Source organism: Marmota monax, unplaced genomic scaffold (genome assembly GCF_021218885.2).
Source record: "Marmota monax isolate L192 unplaced genomic scaffold, Marmota_monax_Labrador192_F-V1.1 WCK01_AAM20220418_F8-fsc00414, whole genome shotgun sequence".
NCBI classification, from domain to species: Eukaryota; Metazoa; Chordata; class Mammalia; order Rodentia; family Sciuridae; genus Marmota; species Marmota monax.
The window spans coordinates 275,942-301,586 of NW_026694289.1; the positions used below are offsets into that span (position 1 = coordinate 275,942).

Consider the following 25,645-nt stretch of genomic DNA (forward strand, 5'->3'; position numbering starts at 1 on the left):
TCTTCCCACGGGGCAAACTCAAAGATCCTAACACCCCAGCCCCCCTGATGATGGAGCTGTTCCTTGGGTTAAGGACCTATTTATTATATGATGGTGCTGGTGGTGTTACACATCTCATATTCATATAGTACCAAATAACCATACACCCTTTACCCAGAGAGATAAGGAAGACATAAAAGGACCAGCCCAGAATCCAGCAGCTATGCCTGGAAATTTCTGGAAAGTCCATACCATGGCCTCAATCTCTCTACTACTCTCCCTCCTCACTTTCTGCCCAGGTTCATGAAGATTTTAGTTATCAGCCTTGGGAACAACCCTTCTGCTAATCTTATTCATAACATGTGGTTTGGTTTGGTTTTAGGATTCAGTTCTCTGGCTTTGGTGACTCAGAATCCCTCAATGTCCATGTTTCCAGGAAGAACAGTCATTTTCACCTGTGACTCTAGAACTGAAATGGTCATCAATGATTCAATGAAAGTTTGGTCAAGCCACCAGGACAATAATTGATAATACAAACAACAAACATTTCTGAATGCCTGCCCAGTTCCCAGGCTACCTCCTTGCTGCAAAGCTGCCAAGACTCTCTTGAAGGTCCAGCCTAATAACAAGGTTGAATATTATTACATGCTATATCACAGAGGCACCAAGCACAGTGAGAGACAAAGATGAAGAATCAATGATATAAATATGCATCTGACTAAGCTTGGCTACAAACATAATCTTGTGATATGGGGATCACATGACCAAGACACTGTGTTCTCAGGCAGCCACATGTCTATTATCCATAGAGAGAAAGGTGAAGGGAAGGATCTGAATTGGCTCTACTTTGAATCCTAAAGTAGAGGTCATCTGTGTATGACCTGGGAACAAATGGTACACAAAAAGCAGAATTCAATTATTTTATGTTCCAAAAAGAATAGTAACAGTTGGGTCATATTTAAGAACTGATGTCAAACACATTTCATTCAGAAAAAACAAAAATTAAAAAAAGCATCTCCAATGATTGTTGTCACATAAAAGTAAGGGAAGAAACATTCCTTTTTTTTTTTTTCAATAATACTAGAGCTTATTTTCTTAGGTCTTATTTTAAAGTAATGTAAACATATAACATAGCATTTTAAAAATTATAGAATATTTGGGAATGAATCTTCTCTAATGCCTTGTGTTTTATTTAAAGTGTCCCTGAAAGAAGGTATGTATATTGAAGTCTAATCTTCAGTACCTCAGAATGTGACCGTACTTAAAAACAGTGACATTGCAAATGTAATTAGTAGAGGTGAGGCCATACTGGGGTAGGCTGACTTCCTGATCCCATATGCCCTGTGTCCTTGTAAGAAGGTAGATGCTATGGTTTGAATCTGAAATGCCCGCCCCTCCCCCAAAGCTCATGAAAGCATGGTACCCAGTGCAGCAAGGTTCAGAGATGGAGATTTTAGGAAATAAATAGATCATGGGAACCGTAATCCCATTGGTGGATTAATTCCTTTGTTGAATGGATGAATCCATTCATAATTTGAATGGACTACTGAGTGGTAACTATTGGCAGGTAGGGCACGGCTGGAGGAAGTAGATCACTGGGGATGTGCCTATGGGGACCTGCTTTTCTCTGGCTCCTTATCTGCTCAGGCACACACATTCTCCCCCACCCTACCTCCAAGATGCCATGCGATGACCAGCCACCATGCCCTTTCAATATGATGTTCTGCATCACCTCAGGCCCAGAGCAATGGAGCCCCAGTATCTCTAAAACAGCCCTAAATTATCTTTTCCTCCTTTAAAGTTGTTCTTCCAGGTATTTTGGTCAGAGCAACGCAAAGCTAATTAACATGACAGCCATGAGAAGACAGACACAAAAGGAATGTCACATGAAAATGGAGATTGGACTTCTGCAGCTGCAGGCCAATTAGCACACAAAATTGTCCACAAACAACCAGAGGTCAGGAAGAGGAGGCAAGAAAGGATTTCCTGATAGGTTTCAGAGAAAACATAGCAGAAGAGAAGGAGGAGGGTATGCCCCAAGTGACCCACCTCTTCCAACTAGGCTTCATCTTCAAAAGTTTCCATAACCTCCCAATTGTGCCACTAGCTGGGGACCAAGCATTAAACACATGAGCCTTAGAAGGACATCCCACATCTAAACTATAACATGCCACCTCTGGCTCTCAAAGGCTTATGTCCATCTCACAATCCAAACTGTATTCAGTCCCCATATCCCCATATCTTTTAACAGATCTGGCAATTTGCAAAAGTCTAATTCAAAAGTCTCCTCTGAGATTCAAGGCAAACTCTTAGCTGTGAGCCCTTGTAAAAATTAAAAAATGAATATAAATTTCCAACCTTCAGTAGAACAAGGAAAATATTCCTATTCTAAAGAAGAAGAATGGGGAAAATAACAAGGAAGAATCAGACCAAAGCAAGACCCAGCAGTGCAAACATAAATCCTGTAGGTTCTGTCTGATTTCCAGCACTGTGATGTGAGCGCCAAAGGGCATAGACAGCCCTAACCACACAGCTCTGCTTGTTGCAGCCCACATGGCCACTCTTTTGAACTGGCTCTGCTCACTGCCAGTAGCTTCCTCAAAAGATGAGATAAGCCACTGTCCTGGCTTCTCTAACTTCCCAGGGTCACCATTGCAGCTTCAGCTTTGCTTTCAGTTTCAGCTTCACTTTCACTACTTCAAGTATCTCCCTCAGGGTCTGATGGGATCTTGAACCTTTCACACATTGCCTGGCCTCTGATGTCTTCCTTTGAAACCTAGTTGGAAGTCTCAGTGACTCTATAACTCTTGCTTTTTTCCTGCCTGTAAAACCAGTACCATGTGTGACACCAAGGTCTGCTGCCAGAGGGAGCAATATCCAGGCCCACTGGGACCCAAAGCTGCACCAACCTCCAAGTGCTTGAATAAAGGAACATGATGAAACAAATCCTGGGGAAGCAACTTCCTAGGCTGCCCTGGGTAAACAGGGTAACCCAGCACTCTTCCCTATAAGTCTTTCAAATAAATTTATACTTTCACACCCTTGAGCCTGTGATGGGTGAAGTCTGGCCAATTCCTGAGGCATCTTCAAAGCATCTTTCCTATTGTCCTGATACAAAGTCCTTGGCTTCTTTTTTCACAATTATGATCATATTTGAGTTCATATTTCTACCTTTCATAAACTGCTATTATCACTTAAGAGAAATATAAGGCATTTTAAGGGGCTAATCTTTTCAGCAACCACACCTCTGATGGCCCCAACTTTATGCGGGCTTCTCTTCTGGCCAGACTGCAAATTTTTCCAATCTCTTCTTTCTGTTTACAATTCTCATTGTAAATCTAGGTAAGAGCTGACAGCAATACCCATGCCATTGCCTGAATGCTGAACTGCCTTGATATTTCCTCCACCAGATTTATTAGTCCATCACCGTTAAATTCATCCTCACAAAGTCTCGTGGCATAGACAAAATGTAGACAAGAATGTAACATAAATGGCTTCTAGTCTAATTCCCTAGAGTCCTCATTTCCCCCTGAAACTTCAGGAACATAGCTTTTACTCTTGGCATTCCTAATAGCATTATGGTATTCTAAGCTCCCACCAGAATTGACAATTGTGCTCTGTTAACAACATTCTAAGCTTTCTCTATCCTGATACTCCAATTTTTTTCCAAACTCTTCCAATAAACCAATTCCAAAGGTTTTTGAACCACAATGTCAGATATAGTCACAGTAACAATTTCACTCTTGGTACCAATTTTGTATTTAAGCTTTTCTTCACTGTGAGAAAATACCTGGGAAATTCAACTTAGAAGACAAAAAAACTTATTTTGGTTTACCATTTCAGAGATTTTAGTCTATGCTCACTTGACTCCATTGTTTCAGGATATCATTGGTGTGGAAGAATATCATTTTGCAAAGCACATAGTAGAGCAAAGAAGCTCACTTCATGATAACCAAGAAGCATAAAGAAAAAGAAGGTTCAAGGACAAGATATACCCTTAAAAGGTATGCCCCCAGTGACCCACCTCTTCCAACTAAGTCCCACCTTCTTCTAAAGTTTCCATTACTTCCCAACTGTGCCACCAGTGGGGTACAAAACCTTCAAAACATGAGACTTTGGGGAACATATAGCAAAGCTCTAAGAAACTAATACACCAAAAAAATCAACACAATTATATTTCTGAATTTGTGTGCATTTTTTTCAGTTTGGCCCTCAATAATCCACAATTATAATCATATTTGTGCCCTTATTTCAGCCTTTTATAAACTGCTATTGTCACTTAAAATTAACAGAATGTATTACTGATTCAAAACTATATAAATATATATTCAAAACTATATAAATATATAATCTTAACATATTGGTTAAAATTATAAGTAGTAATACAAAATTCCAGCTTTCAGCTAACTATGGTTGTTCACTGGTACTAAGCTATATAAAGATGTGAACATATGAAGATCATCTTGTTATCAATAAAACACTTCTGGACACTTTTGTAGATTTTGTCAGTTTTGAAGGAGATACATGGAAATTTCAATGGAAAATGTGAGTATGTTAGGCCTGATAGTTAATTCACAAAATGAAGAATAGGAAGTTAGTTTGCTAGACATGTTTGTAGAGAGCAGAATAAATTGAGGCATGAGAAATAATTCATAACCAAACCCACACCAGTGTATCAAGTCTGTGTTAGAAGAGCGTTTCTCCGAATTTTATGTACACATGGATCTTCTGGGGATCTTGTAAAATGTAGATTCTGAATCAGAGTCTGGAGTGGGGCCTGAAATTCTGCGTTTCTGAAAGGTGTCCCCCCATTTAAAAAAAAAAATCAATGTATATGCTTTATCATCATGAAATTCTTAAGAATGATGTAAAATATGAGGGAAGTCATTTGTACATAGTAACCAAAAAGAAATCACACTTAGAATTAAAGATTTTTGAGTATAGAATCTACCAGCCCATACAGGGACACTCTCAGAGATGACAACTGAGTCTGATAGTGGGACAGATGATAATGGGAGAAGATCCACTTTAAGAAACAAAAGAAGGGGATCCAAGATGATGGCCACAGGGAGGCAGCATTCTGTGTCGCTCTGTGACCAGGGAGTCAAGTAGTAAGAATACTGCTTTTCTGAAAGTGATATTCCTGCTCCCAAACAGGAATCACGGTCACCATGCCTGTCCAGGGCTCCAGGCCTTAGTGTTAGAATAGGTATCCCAACTACTCACCCATGTAGGACTACCGAATACCCATGCAGGTCCAATGGGTATCTGTGCAGGACCAGCAGCATCAGCACCCATGTAGAGAACTCTCAGCCACCCATCCAAGCAGAAATCATGGACGCCACTCCCACACAAGACACTCAGTAGTCCCACATACAGGAACTCCGGCTGCCACTGCCATGTGGACCCCCATCTACCAACGTGGGACTCCCCCAGTCGCTGCCATCTTGGGACCTTGCAGTATGGGATATAGTCCCCTAGGCACAGCAGCATGTCTCCACCCGAGAACTTTATACAAGCTCTGAAGTCAGCCAATAGCCATACACCGCACGCCACAGAGCTCATCTCTGAAATCATCATCCTGCCATTGCCCAGGTACCCAACCTGACACCCCATCGCTGAAAGCAGGCATCTCCATCTTGGGTCACATTCACCAACCATCTTCAGTGAGGGCAACTCCCAGGTCAGAACTCTGGCTGGCCAGGTACCCAGTTTCTAACTACCCCTCTCCCCAGCAGCCACTAGCCTGGCACAGTGACACCCTGGTTACCTTCACCATCCTGAGGGCAGATACCAGCTAACAACAGATGACCTCACCTATTGGATGAGAAGGGAAGCAAGATCTCCAACCAAAACAATCCCTTTTTCTTCCTTCAATATTTTCTTTTTCCTTTCACTCTATATTCTCCTTCCTTCACATTCCCAACATATGTGAAACCAAACACTTTGCATGAATTAGGTCTTTGAGGACTGGGACATCTGAAAAGTATACTACAGTTGTGTTGTATATTCTTTTTGTTTGTTTGTTTGTTTTCCCTTTCCCCCCAGTTTCTAGTTTTTAACCTTTATTTTTCTTAATATATATGTGTGTTTGTTTTATGTACCCTGTCTTCCTACTTACTTATCTACCCAAAATTACTTCCTCTCTCTTCTCTTGCTACTAAATCTTCCTTCTTTAGATTTCTCTTTCACACTTCCTAAGATAAAATCACTCTATATACTCACCTCCTACCTCTCCTCAGCATATCATCCTACTCGTCATCCCAGTTCTTTGTCTACCATCAGAAACTATAAACACTTTTACAAACCTACTGAGTATATTGTAGATAATAATTGCATTCACCATTTCTGTACATTGTGACCAAAATGTCTTAATAGCAAACATTTGTTTTTAGGGAGTATATTATTTATATTGGGATCTGTTAACATTGTCCTTCACCTCAAAAGAGAGGTACTAGATTCCTACTGGGGCAATATAAGCCTATAGGGTAAAAACAGTAAATGCCTCAGATCCACAGTGCTAGAAGAGAAGACACTCAAGCAATATAAAAAGACAAAAAAAGAAAGTACCCCAAACAAATCAAGATTCCACATTATTAGACTCCATTGCCAGTACAACAGAAGAAATGACAGAGAAGGAGTTCAGGATGTTCGTAATTGAAATGTTCTGCAAACTAAAGGATGATGTGAGAGAGCAAATACAGGCAGCAAAAGATCATTTTGACAAGGAGCTACATAAACGAATACAGGAAGCAATATATATACAGGAAGCAAAAGATTACTTCAATAGGGAGATAGAGGTTCTTAAAAAAAAAAAAAAAGAAATCCTTGAAATGAAAGAAATAATAAACCAAATTAAAAGTTCAATTGAAAGCATCACACAAACAGATTAGGTCACTTGGAAGATAGGACCTCAGAAAATGAAGACAAAATATATAATCTTGAAAAGAAAGTAGACCACATAATGAAAATGATAATAAACCATGAGCAGAACATTCAAGAAATATGGGATAGCATAAAAAGACCAAATTTAAGGATTATTGGAATAGAACAGGAAGGCATAGAGTTCTAAACCAAAGGAATGAACAATCTATTCAATTAAATAATATCAGAAAAATTTCGAAACGTGAAGAATAAATTGGAAAACCAAAGTCAAAAGGCTTACAGGATGCCAAATGTACAAAATCACAACAGAGCAACACCAAGGCACATTATAATGAAAATGCCTAATATACAAAATAAGGAGAGAATATTAAAAGTCATGAGAGAAAGAAGTCAGATTACATATAGGGGGAAACCAATTAGATTATGTGCAGATTTTTCAACCCAGACCTAGAAGAAAGCTAGAAGATTCTGGAGCAACATATACCAAGCTCTGAAAGAAAATGGATGCCAACCAAGAATCTTATATCCAGCAAAACTAACCTTTAGATTTGATGATGAAATAAAAACTTTCCATGATAAACAAAAAAGTTAAAAGAATTTACAACTCGAAAGCCTGCACTATAGAACATCCTTGGCAAAATATTCCATGAACGGGAATTGAAAAACAACAATGAGAATCAGCAAAGAGAGGTATTACACTAAAGAAAAAGCTAATCAAAGGAGAAACCAAGTCAAGTTAAATAACAAAAATAAAAATGGCTGGGAATACAAATCAAGTCTCAATAATAACCCTGAATGATAGTGGCCTAAACTCACCAATCAAAAGTCATAGACTGGCAGACTGGATTAAAAAAAGACCCAACAATATGCTGGCTCCAAGAGACTCATATCAGGAAAAGACATTCACATACTGAAGATGAAAGATTGAGAAAAATCATACCATTCACATGGACTGCAGAAGCAAGGAGGGGTTCCCATCCTCATATCAAATAAAGTAGACTTCAAGCCAAAATTAATCAAAAGGGATAAAGATGGACATTATATACTGCTCAAGGGAACCATACAATAACAAGACATAACAACCATAAATATATATGCCCCAAACAATGGAGCATCTATGTTCATCAAAAAAATTCTTCTCAGTCAGATAGATCACAACATAATAATTCTGGGTGACTTTAACACACCTCTTTCACCATTGAATATATCTTCCAAACAAAATCTAAACGAAGAAACTACAGAACTCAATGATACAATCAATAACTTAGACATAACTGACATATATAGAATATTTCATCCTTCAATGAAGGAATACACATTCTTCTCAGCAGCATATGGATCCTTTTCTAAAACAGATTATATATTATGCCACAAAGCATCTCTTAGCAAATATGAAAAAGTAGAGCTATTACCCTGCATTCTATCAGATCTTTTACCCTGCATGATCAGAAATTTCTGATAGAACAAAATTAGAAATCAATAATAAAATAAAAAATAAATGCTGTTCCAACATCTGGAAACTAAATAACATGCTACTAAATGAACAATGGGTTGTAAAAGACATCAAGGAAGAGATTTAAAAAAGTTTAGAGGCAAATGAGAACACAGATACAATGTTCGAAATCTCTAGGATACTATGAAGGCAGTACTAAGAGCAAAGTTTATAGCACAGAGTTCATTCCTTAAAAGCATAAAAGTCAACAAATAAATGACTTAACCTTACATCTCAAAGCCCTAGAAAAAGAAGAATAAATCAACACCAAGAGCAGTAGAAGACAGGAAATAATTAAAATCAGAGCTGGAATCAATAAAATTGAAACAAAAGAAAGAACTGAAAAAACTGACAAAACAGAAAGTTGGTTCTTTGAAAAAATAAATAAAATTGACAAATCCTTAGCCATATTAATGAAGAGAAGAACACAGAAAACTCAAATTATTAACATACATGATGAAAAAGGAAATATCACAACAGATACTACAGAAATACGAAATATAATTAGAAATTGTTTTGAAAATTTGTACTCCAATAAAACAGTAAATATCAAAGGCATTGACAAATTTCTAGAGTGATATGATTTGCCCAAATTGAATCAGGATAATATACACAATTTAAACAGACCAGTTTCAAGCGACAAAATAGAAGATGCCATCAGAAGCCTACCAATCAAGAAAAGCCCAGGACCAAATGGATACACAGCCGAGTTCCACAAGACCGTTAAAGAAGAACTAATACCAATACTCTTTAATTTCTTTCAGGAAATAGAAAAAGAGGCAGCACTTCCAAACTTATTCTATGAGGCCAATATCACCTGATTCCAAAACCAGGCAAAGACACATCAAAGAAAGAAAACTTCAGACCAATATCTCTAATGAACAAAATGCAAAAAATCTCAATAAAATTCTGACAAACCGAATACAAAACCATATCAAAAAGATAATGCACATGATCAAGTGGGGTTCATCTCAGGGATGCAAGGTTGGTTCAACATATGGAAATCAATAAATGTAATTCATCACATCAATAGACTTAAAGAACCATACAATCATCTCAATAGATGCAGAAAAAAGCATTTGAAAAAATACAGCACCCCTTCATGTTCAAACACTAGAAAAACTAGGGATAACAGGAACTATCTCAGTATCATAAAAGCTATGCTAAGCTCCAGGACAATATCATTTTAACTGGTGAAAAGTTGAAAGTATTCCCTTTAAAAACTGGAACAAGACAGGGATGGCCTCTTTCACCAATTCCATTTAACATAGTTTTTGAAACACTGGCCAGACCAATTAGACAGACCACAGAAATTAAAGGGATACAGATAGGATAGAAGAACACAAATTAGTACTATTTGCCAACTATATGATTCTACACCTAGAAGACCCAAAACATTCCACCAGAAAACTTCTAGAACTAGTAAATGAATTCAGCAAAGTAGCCGAGTATAAAATCAACACCCATAAATCCTGTATATCAGTGACAAATCTTCTGAAAGGGAAACTAGGAAAACTACCAATAGTTTACAATAGCAATAAATAAATAAATAAATAAACTTGGGAATCAACCTAACAAAATAGGTGAAAGACCTCTACAACAAAAACTATACAACATTAAAGAAAGAAATTAAAGAAAACCTTAGAAGATGGAAAGATCTACCTTGTTCTTGGATAGGCAGAATTAATATTCTCAAAATATTATATAGATTTAATGCAATTCCAATCAAAATCCCAATGACATTACTCATAGAAATAAAAAAAGCAGTCATGAAATTCATCTGGAAAAATAAGAGACCCAGAATTGCTAAAGCAATCCTTAGCAAGAACAGTGAAGTGGGTGGCATCACTATACCAGACCTTAAACTATACTACAGAGCAACAGTAACAAAAACAGCATGGTATTAGCACCAAAACAGACTGCTAGACCAATGATACAGAATAGAGGATACAGAGACTAACCCACTTAATTACAGTTATCTTATAATTAATTATACAAAGGCGCCAAAAACATACATTGGAGAAAAGATAGCCTTTTCATCAAATGGTGCTGGGAAAACTGGAAATCCATATGCAACAAAATGAAATTAAACCCCTATCTCTCACCATGCACAAAACTCAACTTACAGTGGCTCAAGTACCTAGGAATTAATAGAAGAAAAGTAGGCACAAATCTTCATCATATCAGATCAGGCCCCTACTTCCTTAATAAGACTCTTAATAGCACAAAAATTAAAATCAAGAATTAATAAATGGGATAGATTCAAACTAATAAGCTTCTTCTCAGCAAATGAAACAATCAGTGAGGTGAACAGAGAGCATACATCTTGGGAGCAAATCTTTACCCTTCACATATCAGAGCACTAATCTCTAGAATATATAAAGAACTCAAAGAGCTAAACACCAAAAAAACAAATAAGTCAATCAATAAATGGGCCAAGGACCTGAACAGACACTTTGCAAAAAAGAATATGCAATGAATCAACAAATATATGAAAAATGTTCAACATCTCTAGCAATTAGAGAAATGCACATCAAAACGACTCTAAGATTTCATCTCACTCCTCTCAGAATGTCAGCTATTAAGAACACAGAGAACAGTAAGTGTTGGTGAGGATGTTGGGGGAAAAGGCACACTCGCACATTGCTGGTGGGACTACAAACTATTGCAGCCAATGTGGAAAGCAGTATGGAGATTCCTTGAAATACTGGGAATGGAACCACCTTTTGACCCAGCTATCCCACTCCTCAGTGCATACGTAAAGTACTTAAAAACAGTATACTACAGGGACACAGCTACATCAGTGTTTATTGCAGCATAATTCACAGTACCTAAACTGTAGAACCAACCTAGATGCCCTTTTATAGATGAATGAATAAAGAAATGGTATATATACACAATGGAATATTACTCAGCATTAAAACAGAATAAAATCATGGCATTTGCAGGTAAATGGATGGAGTTGGAGAATATAATGCTAAGTTATCCAATCCCAAAAATCCAAATGCAAAATATTTTCTCTATTATAAGGAAGTTGATTCATAGTAGGGTTGGGAGAGGGAGCATGGGAAGATTAGACAAACTCTAAATAGGGCAAAGGGTAGGAAGGTAAAAGAAGTGGGGTATGGGGTAGAAATAAGGGAGGAATGAGATGGACTTCATTACCCTAAGTACATGTATGAAGTCACGAATGGTATGAATATATTCTGTATATAATCAGAGATATGAAAAACTGTGCTTTATATATGTAATATGAATTATAATGCATTCTGCTGTCATATATAACAAATTAGAATTTAAAAAATAAAAAAGAAAAGCAAAAGAAAAATGAAAGCAAACACCAATAAAAAACTTATCTTGAACTTCATGCCTCATCTTGCCCCATCTCCATATTAGATTCTCCTCTACATGATCCCCCTCACATTATATACCATCATGGTGACCTAGAAAGGGATTAATTCCTTTATGCAACTCAGGGCATGTCCTGGAGTTAGTGCAGAGGTAATTCACAGACTAATCACATGCCTGTAAGATGTGGTACCTAGAAAGGAAAAGAAAGGGACAGTTTTGCCCATGTGGTCCCACCATGTATATTCCTCTGCCTTTCACCCTGAGTTCATATTGGTTCATGTCCTATGGACGTTAGGAGCTAGACAAGAAGACACAGGTCAAGTGTTTCACATTTTACAAAGCTCCAACTCTGAGAATATCACCTTTCTAATGTCCCTGCAACTGGTCAACCTAGGCCATGCTCCTCTGGGAGATAGTAATCTGAAACTCAGTTGTCTCTGGATAGTAGAAAGCAGAGAAAAAAGGGGAAAAAAAAAGCTCATTGTAGTCTTCTCTTCCCATAGTGAGTAACATAATAGAGAAGGTTCAAAAAGTGAAATCAATGGCACCACTTTCCACAATCACCTGGTGCCCTTTCTTCACCTGTTCTTCCTCAGATGAGAACCAAACTCAGAGGCTGAGTACAAGCACCTCCTCTCCTTTAGCCACACATTCCAGGCTGGGGAGGCCTCCTGTTCCCATACCAACAGAACTGCTTTCCAGGCCACCTCTGGGGCACTGCTGAGATTCTCCATCTCACTGGGTCCTGATCACAGAGATGCTGTTTCAGTCACCCTTTTCCTCTGTGTGATGGGAGGTGGCATCAGAATAAGCCTAACTCTTGTCTCAGGGTGAACTCTTCCCATCACAACACAGTCCAGCTATTGAGAGTCCTCAACACACTCTCCTTATTTCCCCATCTTGGGTTCTTCTCAGTTCCTACCTAGGTTACTCTGTCATTACCCATTAAAGTATAATATACTTAGTCCAAGAGCCACCTCAATTTTCAAATAGTACACCCCAATTAGTTTCAAAGGGCAGAAATGTCTAGGGAGAAAATAAGGTTCAATAAAAGTAAATGTGTAATACCTTTCAGGAGTCACGCAGAATGGAACAAAAAAAGTCCCTAAGCTTAAAACACCTCACACCAGTTAGAGTAGCTATTATCAAAAAGACAAAAAAGAGTCAATATTGAAAAGAATGTGGAAAAAAGGAACTCTAATACACTGAGAGTTGGTATACTTTTGAAAAATAATAGAAATTCTTCAAGATAATTAGAAATAGAACTGCTATTAGGACCCAGCAATTCCTCTACTGAGTATATATTCAATGGAAATAAAGTACATAGGTCAAAAAATTACCTGCATTCACATGTTTATTATACCACTATTCACAATAGCTAACATAAGGAATGAACCATTCATCTACAGATGAATGGATAAAGAAAATGTGGCATATATACAAATGAAATATTAAACCACCATAAAAAAGAATTTCTGTCATTCCCAGCAACATGGATGGAACTGGAGAAAATCAGGTTAATAAGTGTAGTAAGTCAGGCAAAAACAGTATGTTCTCAGTTACATTCGGGAGCTAAAAAGTGACCAGAGGCTGGAAATGGAGAGGGAGAGAGCAGGATGGGAAGAGTATGATTAACCAGTGCAAAATGCAGTTGTACATGAGGGATAACTTCCAACATTTATACCCAACTGGATGGCTACAGTTGACAAAAATTAACTGAATATTTTAAAACAGCTAGAGGATTGATTGATTCATACATACATACATACATACATACCAGGGATTGAATCCAGAAGCCCCTAACCACTGAGTCCCATCTCCAGCCCTTTTTAATTTTTGAGACAGGGTCTAAGTTGCTCAGGACCTTGCTAAATTGTTGAGGCTGGCTTTGAACTTGCAATCCTCTGCCTCGGTCTCCTGAGCCACTGGAAATATAGATGTATACCACCATGCCTGGCCAATAGAGAGGATTTTGAATGTTTCTAACACAGAGAAGTGTCTGGGGTGATAGATATGCCAATCACCTTAACCTGATCATTGCACACTGTATACAGGTATTGAAATGTCACACTTATCCTATAAGCATATGCAATTACTACATATTAATTAAAAATTCATTTTTAAAACATGACTTCTTATAGCACCAAACTGACATAGCAATAGACCTAAAGGAGTGAGAATTTCTGTCTCTCCAGGACCCCCTAATTCCAGCAAAGCCTTTTGATGGACCCAGCTGAATAACAGGTCCTTTTCAACCTACAGATTCAAATCCATTTCAACTCAACATTTACTGTTTCTTAATTAACTTCCCTTAAAATACATACGTTACTTTTTGGTTTTCAAATTTTCATTCTCTTATAAGGACACCTGGATATAGTTGCCAAGTCTCTTTTCATCTTTATCAAAACTCTATCTACATTTCTGTGTTTTTAAATGTTTCCTTGATTATTCAGGTTTCAGTAAATACATGCTTCTTATATTTTCCTAACAATAATGTTCCTTAACTGTAACAGGACTTTTCATGCCATAGTAGAAATTTCCTATATTCCCCTACTTTAATTACAGTCTGTCTCCTCTGACAATTCTGACACTCTGCCCTATCTCTTCTAGATATTATAATGTTCCTTCTACCACTGGCTTAAGGTCTCCTGAGATGTGTTGCTGTCTTCTCTGTCCACTTATAACTCACTTTACATACTTGGGCCTCCAAGAAGTGGTCTTTTTTACCAAAGTAAGAGGCTCAGGAGTCCTGACCCTGGGGATCAGCAATGAATGAGCTAGCAGAAGTGGAAGCCGCTGAACAACCTGGACACCTCTGATGCAAAAAGCTTCAAGGGAAGAAAGGGCTCCACTTATGCCAGTTCCTCCCATTCCATGGGAACAAAATGATCTACCAGTCTGGTACAAACTCCTCTTGGAGGAATGTCCATAAATCAACATACACAGGACTTTAACAGGAGTCCCTACATTCTCTGATTTACCCTGCCTATCCTAAGCTCTCCTCATACTCAGATGGAAAAGATCACTGAGCTGTTTTCTCCTCCAGGTACCAGGCACAAATGTATTAGTGTGATATCTACTTCTCTCCTTCAAGATCAAGCCTTTCCTCCTTCCACTTTCCAGGAGTGTTAGCTGCTGGTGGCTCATAGCAGACTCTCTTTCTCTCTTTCTCCAGGAATTCCCCCAGAATGAAATGAAATGAACTGCCCAAAAGTAGACCCTTTACATGAAAGATATGCTTACTGCAGGAGTACAACAGACACCTTGCCACAACTTGCAATAAGTCTAAAGAACCCTTCCATCCCAGCTCCACATGGGGCCAGCTGAGATTGCCACCCTGATGCCATTGTCAATCACTTTCTCCCTCTTTGTAATCTTCTTCCTTCCTTTCCTTATAGAGCATTCCCAATAAAACTCCTTCAGGGAAATCTCCAACTCTGACACTATTTTCTGAGGAGTCCAACATATGAGAGTTATACAGTACATAGCTATTGATCTGGTGAAATCATACTTTTCCTAGGTATAGCCACATCCTGAGACTAAAAACATCAAGCAACCTCTGACTCAGACCTAGAGGGAAAATATTATGCACACATCATGATATACTCAACCAACTTAGTAGCTATCACAGTAGGGTTGTTTGAGGGGTTTTGTTGTTTTGTTTTTAGTTCTGAGGTTTGAACACAGTGGCTCACACATGCTAGGCAAAAGCTCTACAACAGATCTACATCCTCAGCCCTATCCATGTATTTTAATTGCCTATTTTCCTATTAAGACATGACTATATATCCTGAGTATGGCATAGCATAATAACTGGTTCTCTAGATTGAATTATCAGCTCCAAACATAACTACCTGTATCCATATAACTTTGTAGTTCCTCCTATAGGAATATATTCACCATCCCACTTTACTTTGTGCTTGACCATGTTTGGATAATGGGATATTAAGAGGGCCTGAAGCTGAAGCCTGAAACATTCTGGCACCCTTTGGTTTGCCCTCTTTTGCTATTTCTAATACTAAGTAAAACCTTGTCCACAGAGTAGTTTCTGGCCCTTCACGTGGGCTTCAAAATGAATACATATTTAAATAATAAATATTAAGCAACAATATAAAAATATTTTAAGAAAAAAGGAAAGAAACGAATATTTAAAACCATCAAGTACTGCATAAATGTTTTGCTTTTTGTTTCATTTTCTTTTGCTTTCCAGTTTGTCTTATATCACCCAAGGAGTACCTATCTTTTTTTACCACAAAATATTTGAGAAATATTAACAATCATTTAATCTAATCTAAAATCTTCATTTTTAAAAAAATAACTATCTTGGGCTCAAACTTTCATCCATCCATCTATTAAAAAAAAAAAGATGGTACTGTTGAGAGAGAATATATTTAGTGAAATGTCACCAATTTATACTGAAAAAATCAGACAATACAAAATGAAAAAGGTGTTTGAACCTTAACCTCCTTTTATGAGCAGGAAACAGGCTGGGAAAACTATTCAGCTATAACATGTGCAACCGTTCATTAAAAAAACTAGCACTTGTGGAACCAACCCAGATGCCCTTCAATAGATGAATGGATTAAAAAAATGTGGCATTTATACACCATGGAGTATTACGCAGCACTAAAAAATGACAAAATCATGGAATTTGTAGGGAAATGGATGGCACTAGAGCAGATTATGCTAAGTGAAGCTAGCCAATCCCTAAAAAACAAATGCCAAATGTCTTCTTTGATATAATGAGAGCAACTAAGAACAGAGCAGGGAAGAAGAGCAGGAGGAAAAGATTAACATTAAACAGAGACATGAGGTGGGAGGGAAAGGGAGAGAAAAGGGAAATTGCATGGAAATGGAAGGAGACCCTCATTGTTATACAAAATTACATATAAGAGGTTGTGAGGGGAATGGGAAAATAAACAAGGAGAGAAATTAATTACAGTAGATGGGGTAGAGAGAGAAGATGGGAGGGGAGGGGGGATAGTAGAGGATAGGAAAGGTAGCAGAATACAACAGTTACTAATATGGCATTATGTAAAAATGTGGATGTGTAACCGATGTGATTCTGCAATCTGTATTTGGGGTAAAAATGGGAGTTCATAACCCACTTGAATCTAATGTATGAAATATGATATGTCAAGAGCTTTGTAATGTTTTGAACAACCAATAAAAAAAATTAATTTAAAAAAAAAACTAGCACTTGTAGAACAAAGAATTGAGAGGTCTAAGCCAAGAGCTAAGAGAATTTTCAGGCACTAAATGTTTTTTAATGACCTTCTAACATGTGCCTTGTCAAGATTCCAGAATTGCTACAGACTGGTAACTCTTTTTTAAATATATTTTTAGTTGTAGTTGGACACAATACCTATATTTTATTTATTTATTTATTTTTATGTGGTGCTGAGGATCAAACCTAGAACCTCGCACATGCTAGGCAAGTGCTCTATCGCTGAGCCACAACCCCAGCCTCAGGCACTGGTAACTCTTATGTGACTCTCTTTTTGTCTCTTCAGTTCACAGAACCTCAAATTGTACTTGAGGTACTGCACAAAAGGAATACTACCCAGAAAGCCAGATCCACATCCACACCTGATTTTGATAATGAGATTCTGGACTTCAAGTTAACGCTATAGTGGATAAAACTTTTAGAGGTCTTAGAAAGTGAGTATATTTTGCACATAGGAGATATATAATCTAGGACCAGAGGATTTACCCTTGATGGCTCTAAATTATGTACACAAATTCTTTTAATACTTTTCCCTTCAAAAGCAGAACTTAATTACCTGCCTTACCTGACTTAGTGCTTCACTTTTTTAAAATATTTTTTTTAAGTTGTAGGTGGGCACAATAACCTTTATTTTACTTTTATGTGGTGCTGAGGATCGATCGCAGTGCCTCACACATGCTAGGTGAGCCAAAACCCCAGCCCTAGTGATTCACTTTTAATGAATAGAATACTCTAGAAGTGACAGTGTTGTTTCTGAAGCTAGGTCATAAAAAAACTTTGTAGCCTCTTTGCTCCCTCTCTTAAATCACTTACTCTAGAAGCCAACTAACAATATTTTAAGAACACTCAGGTAAACCCAGTAGAGAGGCCCTCATGGAGGAATTAAGACCTTCTACTAACATCCAGGAAGAAACTAGAATCACCTGTCAATAGCCATCTTGAAATCAAACCTGAACAGACAGTATGTTTCCTTTCCTGATGTTTTCAAGTAGCACACAATATTACTCATCAAAAAGATATGGAAAAATAGAACTGGGAGAGGTGGCACACACTTTATCTCACCAACTTGGGAGACAGAAGCAAGAGGATTACTGGAACACAGGAGTTCAACATCAGCGCAGGCAACATAGCAAGACCTTGTCTCAAAAAAAGGAAGGAAGAAAGGAAATAAATTGTATCAAGGCTTTGATATATGTGACCACATAGGCATGTGTAAGTGTGTTCCTGCTACACTTGCTCTCTCTCACATGTCCCTAAGACATTTTGTCATTTTCTGGACATCAGTCTCTTTCCACTGCTTTGGACTACTTATCACTATATATAATTGATATAATCAAAGAATTATAGCCCTATCACACTGATACCAAAAGCCCTTCTAATGTACTAGCCTGCTTGCAGGAATAAAGGATAAATTTTAACTCATAATCTAGAGCAGAGGTCAACAAACTTCTCCCTGTAAAACAGCAAGTAGTAATTATTTTAGGCTTTGCAGGGTGCATATGGTTTCTCTAGCGCTCTCATTTTCCACCCAGTGTCCTAACAATGCTTTAAAAAATCTATATTCTAAAAGGCCATACTTTGCTAATACTTACCCTAAGAGTCTCTGTGTCTTGGTAGCAATCCTATCAACACTGGCAAATGTTCATTTCAATCCTATAAGCAGAAAGAAAAGAGTCTAACAGGGCTACCCACTGAAATAAAATCCACTCTAATTAAATGTTTTTTTGTTTTTTCTAAAGCAAAAGAACTAAATTATATAACATCTGGAAGACCAAAGAAATAATCACTATCAGATTAAATAACTCAATTGCATTTAGTATTTATCATCCTTTTTCAGAGATATTATAAGAGTACAATAGATACTTTGCCATTCTAAAGTATACACATAAATTCTAAAATATACATATAAATTTATAACATAAATTTAATTATAAAATATACACATAAATTTATAACGTTGCTTTCTCATTCTCTAGTAAAAATTTTGTGTTGCCACAACTCCTACTGCCATTACTTTTGATAACTGAGTAATACTGTTTATGGTGAGTATATATTTAACTTACTTTGATCTTTGGCTTGGTTTTTAAGTTCTATAACTTGGATTTAGTCTCAAATGAATATTTTCATATTTTTACCTCTTATACGCATTCATTTGGGGAAAAAGGCTTTCGTTTTTCTTTTTCCACATTTTTAAAATTGGTGCATTATAGTTGTACATATTAATGGGATTTGTTGTTATATATTCATTTATGTACACAATATAACAATAAAATTTAGCAATATCACTTGGGGGAAAAGGTTTCTATAATAAAACTAATTTTACCAAAGAAATAAAAAATATTTAATAATCTATGTAATTTGAAAACAATGGTAATAAGTATGCACGCCAGTGTGTACACATAAACACACACATACCCCAACACTCCAAGAAAAATTGAATTATTGGTAAAAATAAAAATTAAACCACTTATGTAGCTCTGTGGTAGACTGCTTATTCAGCAAGCACAGGCCCTAGGTCATTCCTAGCACCACAAAAATTAAAATAAAAATGAATAAAACTGCTTATCTGCAAATTTTGAAAATTTTTAATTAACTTACCCACCAAATATATTAAGAATGAAAATCTTTAAATATGCATCAAAATATTTGAGATTTAGGAAAAACCATAAACAGAGAAAGAAGTCTTAAATTCTTTCCTTATTTAAGTAAAAATAAAAGTTTTAAAATAATGTCATAGAAAACAACAATCCAGGGGCTAGAGATGTGGCTCAAGTGGTAGCACACTCGCCTAGCATGCATGAGGCAGTGGGTTCAATTCTCAGCACCACATAAAAATAAAATATTGTGTCCACCTAAAACTAAAAAATAAATATTAAAAAAAAAGAATAATCCAAAAGTAAGCAGAAAGGATATAAATAATAAGGACAAAACTGGAGAATAACAAAAATAAAACTAGTTGGGATAGTAAGGCAAATTGAAGGTTGCTTCTTGGGAAAAAGTAAATAAGAAACACTGATAAAACTACAAGCTGGGCATAGTGGTGGCACACCTGTAACCCCAGCATCTCGGGAGGCTGACAAATAAGGATCATAAATTTAAAGCCAGCCTCAGCAACTTAGCAAGGTTCTGAGCAACTTAGTGAGACCCTGTCTCAAAATAAAAATGGCTGGATATGGCTCAGAGGTTAAGAGCCCCTGCGTTCAATCACTAGTACCAGGAAAAAAATAAAAACAAAAAACTGTGACAATCTGAGAGGAAGAGGAAATGTACTTAATTTAATATAAATGAAAATAGAAATAGGGCTGTAAGTAATAGAAATAATACTCTACCAAGTAGGCTACTTCTGCTTTAAAAACAAAATGTTTTCTATAAGGGAAGTTGAGAAAGTAAATGACTGTCTTGATAGATGTTGAAAACTACCCAATAAAACAAGTCTTTAAAGAGTCTAAAAATGAAAACAAGATTTTAAAATATACTCATTACTTTTAATAGTATAAAATTTTTCATTAAAACCAAGATCAAGAAACCCATTAACTCCATCATACACATTATTTAGAAGTGCTGACTCAAGAAATATGACAACACCACAACTGGCAGGAAGTACCAAATAAAAATCAAACAAAGCTAAAAACATGTTATTGGTGAAAAGACAATATAGCAAAAAACATTCTTTCACAAATCATTTTATTATTATAATTGCTATTTTACTTACAATATTTGGCAACACTAATAAAATAATAAATTCCATCTGCAAGAACAAGCAAGCAAAATAGACAAGGAAATTCATACAAGAATAATAATAAAATAGTAATCTGGACAGATATTAAATATATTTGTAAACAAAACAAAGTGACATTGCCTTAAAAAATATAAAGCTATCAATAGAAAAACAAAGAAAGCTCCCTTTGACTCAATTCACTATATTAACTTTCTTTTGGTTGCAGGCACAGAAATTGACTCAAGCTAGCTCAACTCTAAAAGAGAAGCAAAGCCCTTAATGATTCCTTCCCAGCTTTTTTGTGAAAATCTAGGAAATTTAACTGTATTAGAAAGGGAAGAAAGAAGTGGGGGGAGGGAGGTAAAGTGCCTTTAAGGAGAAAGAATAAGGTTAAAAAAAATGTGGGGGAAATTTCTAGTTGTTCTAAGAACCAAAGGAAGTGTTGAACAGTTCAGTGAGGTAGCAAGCCATGCAGGCCTAGGGGAAAGTGTTCTAAGAGAATAGCATGTGCAGCCTGTAAATCAGGAAAAAATATGATTTGCTTAAGGAATAACAAGGCCATTATATCAAAATAGCATATCAATTAGGGAAATGGTAGAGCTGTATCACAGAACGAAAGAGGGAGGAGGTAGGCAGGGGCCACACCACTGGAACCTGAAGTTGGCAATAACTGACAATTTGTACTCCTTAGGAGCATGCTTTAGTGAAACAGCAAACAACAGTTCACAGTGCCACTAACAGTAAGCAATCACTAAAATTTACAACTAAAACATTTTTTACTTTTACCATAGAAACACAATACACAAAAGTCTGCAGATTTAAACAGTAAGAATTTCCACCAGAACAAGTGGGACAGTCATACACATACACATACACACATATTTTCTTATATCTAAAGAAAGGGTTCAGGGTAAAATTTTCGTAACATGCCTTGGCCCAAGCAAACTAACTGAAAAGACCTAGCAAACCGTTCAAGGTGTGAATGAATTAATCAAATAAGCAAGCATGGAGCAATTAAACACAACAAAATCTACTAACAACCTCTTTTAATTATTTTTAGTCCTTTTCCCCCCAATTCTAATACTATGACCTGAAGATTACCTCTTCCCAGCTTTCTGTGAAAGTTAGAACATTTAATTAGATTGAGGAGAGACTAAAGGAGTAGGGGAGGAATGAAAAAGACTTTTCCAGACCTATGTCTACAGCCAGGATGCTAGTAGATTCCTTGATTGATGAACAGAGGCTGCTGGGTACATGCGATGAGGGTAGTGAATAAGAGAGAGATGACCCTAGAACAAGCCCTGGGAGACAGACAACCCTGGGAACTCACAGCAGCTCAGGCTGCTGATGTTTAGGAACCAATGCTCAGAAAGTACTTCACAGTTTTATGAAACAGCCTTTGGGGAGGGCAAATGGAAAAAGTTCCTCCCTAGTATAGTTAGAGATTAAATAGGAGGATCTATCAGATAAGGACAGACAATACATTTGGGCCATTTTAACTAACTAGAACAAATTTAAAAATGATAAAAAAGAGATTCATTAGTGTAATCAGTTAGGAAATTATAAATACACACACACAAAAAAAACCCTACTAACTGTAATATACTCACTTCCAAGACAAGACACAAAACTGCAAGCTTAATATACTCAATTATGGTAAGCTACACATGTGCTGAAAAATATAAGGTCCCATATGGGTTTAATTTTAATCAGTCACCCTGGGCTATTTTGGTGCACTGTACCTAGTGTTCTTGGACAAGCCCCATTCCAGCTTAACAGTGGAAGAACTAAATTTAGCTCAGCCCATTAACTGGACAGTCATCATTTGTATGGCCCCTTTCAGCAGAAACTATGGGTCCAGTACAGTTCAAACTTCAGATACCAGTGCTTCTTTTCCTCGGGAATTGTAACATGCTTTATTGCTGTGGCTTATTAGGACAAGGAGAATTCATTCTTCACTAACCTCTAGCCAGAATGAAAAATTCTCCTTTGGATCACTCAACAGGAAATTAACTGGGGCCAGTTCCCATTCTAATTACTGTTGTGGCTTCATATGAAGCTAAAGATACTGAGCAGCTGTTTAATATATGCAGGAGTCCTTCACCAAATGCAGACATTTTTCAAGAATGATTTTGCTTCCTTGGATGTTCTTCTATTAGGCAAAGACATTCTCAGGCTGTGTTCCTTCTGTCTTGGCTCCAAGACTAGAATGTGCCTATCCCTCAACTGGGATAAGGGGTCAAATACTTTCTTTTGCCTAACCTATACCTAAGTCTTCACCTCCATCCATGCTACAGCTTCTCCTTCAACATCACACTAAGGCTTTCAAAACCAGGTTATTTTACACTCACACTGTACAGGCACTTCTAAGAGTTCATGAATAAAGGGACCAAGCCATAACAAAGTCATTCCAGTCTGATTAGAGTTAACAGTGAAATGTGTAAGTAATATACAGAAAAAGTTTAAAAATAAAATTAAATACTTCAAAACCTCTACAAATTCTGTATATAGAAGAAAGATCTCTCCAGCTTAGGAGTTACATAAAATACTGACAAAATAAATAGGCTTCCACTTTTTTTTTCCCCACTCAAACATCATATACAAGCACCTTTCATGTGTTGAACCAGATAGTTAACATAAAAACCAGGTAATATATTATATAACAGCTCAAAATTCAGGGAGTGGGAATGTGGTGCATGGCTCAGTGGTAGAGCAATTGCTCAGCATGTACTAGGTCCTGGTTCATCCCCATCACCACAAAAAGAACGAAAGAAAAAAATTTTAAAACCCTATGCATGAACTTAAATCTCAATTCATTAGTTTCACTATTTTTGGTGCTACTGAATAATGTATGGTTTATATTTTTTGTTTTCATGGGGTTTTTTTCTTCTATTTAAACTGAAATATTTGCTTTTGGTTTCCCAAAATAGAATCAATGAGGTTTTTTGGAAATTCTATTTTTAGATTTGGGAGGAGATGGTTCAGAATCAGTTGTACTCAGAATAATAGACGCTACATTCACTGATTCTGGTTGACCAGGTTCCAGTGACACTTGAATAACAATTTTTGTTTCAGGAGGCAATCCTTCTAGTTGCTTAGGCTTCTTAAACATTTGATGACATTGGGTCTTGTGCTCCATTTTCTCCTTGAAAGTTAAAAACTGTAGCCGACATTTAGAACACTGGTGAACACCCCTTTCCCAGTGCCTCCTATAATGACACATATATGGCGTTGCAGTTTTGAAAATTTTGAGACAAAAAGGACAAAGTAGATTCTTAGTGTTTTCATGGTATGTTCTAAAATGTGTTTCCACATCAGCAAAGGCTGATGATCTGTAACTGCAAATCTGGCACACATAGGGCATTTCCCCAGGCTTATGATTGTCCTTCATGTGTTCTAAAAGAATCTGATCTGTTTTAAATGACAACTCACAAATTTTACAGACAGCAGAGGGCTCCTGTGGAGTGTGTACACTTTCGATGTGACGTTGTAGTTGGAAGGGAGTGGGAAACTGCCGGTGGCAATGCTGGCAGGTAGTGTGGGTTTCCCAGCTGTCACCCCTCTGCTTCTCAAGTTCCAAATGGTGCTTCATATGATTCATAAACTTAACATTTTTTAGAACTTTCAAGCAGCTGGGGCATTTAAAGGTTGTGTGAGTTTTCTGTTCTGGCTGCCCATCTCCTTGATGTTGTCCATAGTAAAAGTCACTAAGTAATAGAATCAAATTCCCTTTCTTGGGATCAAAGGTCTTATTTTGACTTGCTAGATCTGAAAATTCTGTTTTTGCCAACCCATTTTCCCTATCAGGATTTATAGTTATAGGCTTTAAATGGAGACTGTCCTTTGGAAAAGCTGTGGGAAAAGATAATACATTCTGAACATGGCTTACTGAGGTATGGACATCATTGGGTGTACTCTGCTGAGGATTATTATTATTAAAAACACCTGGAGGGGACAAAGTTAAAGAATATCCTCCTGTGATTCCATCACTGAGTTTAGGATTTTTGGGATTTATGCTAATTACTTCAGAATTGGAACACCGCTTTGATATACAAGTACTTTCATTCATACCTCCTTCGGAAAGTGCTGCTTTCACTGGATGATGCAATGAACTTGTGAGGGTAACCACAGGAGAACATGATTCTGAAGAGCTACTAGGCACAACTTTTGGTGAATTACTTTTATCATCAGGCTTAGACAAAGGCTCAATAATAATAGGACTATCTGTTGATCTTGATTCAGATTGAGATACTGGCAACATAGTCACTGTTTCTGATGAAGGGGTCACATGACTTATAGGCTGCAATCTACGAGCAGTATCTTTTCTTCGGCGACCATACTTTTTTCTCCATGAACATGAACCTGGGGTAACTCTGTTCAAAATATTTGAAACAACTGGTTTTGAATTTGAAGACACCCCAACAAAGATCAGTTCAGCATCTTCATTTACATGTTCCACCCCAACAAAGATCAGCTCCGCATCTTCATCATCTATTTGTTTGGTTTCTTTTATGTTCTGTGGTTCTGGATCCTGTTCTTCCTCACATAACACACATGGTTGTTCCATTTTCTATTTTTTTTATTCTTGAAGGTAGCCCCAAGTCCCAGTGCTTCCTTTGTATAAACAGCCACCTAAGTACAAACACAGTAAGTTCAGAAAAATGCATTATTTAATTCTCTAAAATTCTGAGGTAGTTATTAGCCATCCTCATTTTACAGACAAGAACACTGACACTCAAGGAAGAAAAATGGCAACTTAAAACTGATGTACGATAAAGTCTAGAGTATCACAGTTTCATAGCTTTGCCCCACGCTAACAGTAACCTCTTCCAATCAAAATCATTAAAAATAATATAATAAAATAGGGGCTGGGGTAGTGGCTCAGTGGTAGAGCAACTGCCTTGCATGTGTGAGGCACTGGGTTTGATTCTCAGCACCACATTTAAACAAATAAATAAATAAATGTCCATCAATAACTAATAAAAATAATATA

At 37.0% G+C, this 25,645-nt stretch overlaps 1 protein-coding gene across 23 annotated transcripts in view; it reads right to left on the minus strand.

Moving 5' to 3' along the window:
- Znf280b (zinc finger protein 280B) overlaps window positions 1-25,645 on the minus strand; it is a 68,359-nt gene that overhangs the window by 25,048 nt on the left and 17,666 nt on the right. For 11 of the 23 annotated variants that reach the window (XM_046467494.2, XM_058586478.1, XM_058586476.1 and 8 more), the window contains one exon: window positions 18,738-25,284. The exons of 1 other annotated variant lie outside the window; for it this stretch is intronic. In XM_046467494.2, coding sequence (XP_046323450.1) covers window positions 23,585-25,219 — 1,635 coding nt within the window. In that variant the 5' untranslated portion in view covers window positions 25,220-25,284 and the 3' untranslated portion in view covers window positions 18,738-23,584. Of the gene's footprint in view, window positions 1-18,526; window positions 18,588-18,737; window positions 25,285-25,645 lie in introns of those variants that run through there. 11 more of the 23 variants (XR_006856840.2, XR_006856849.2, XR_006856845.2 and 8 more) reach the window with 2 other exon arrangements.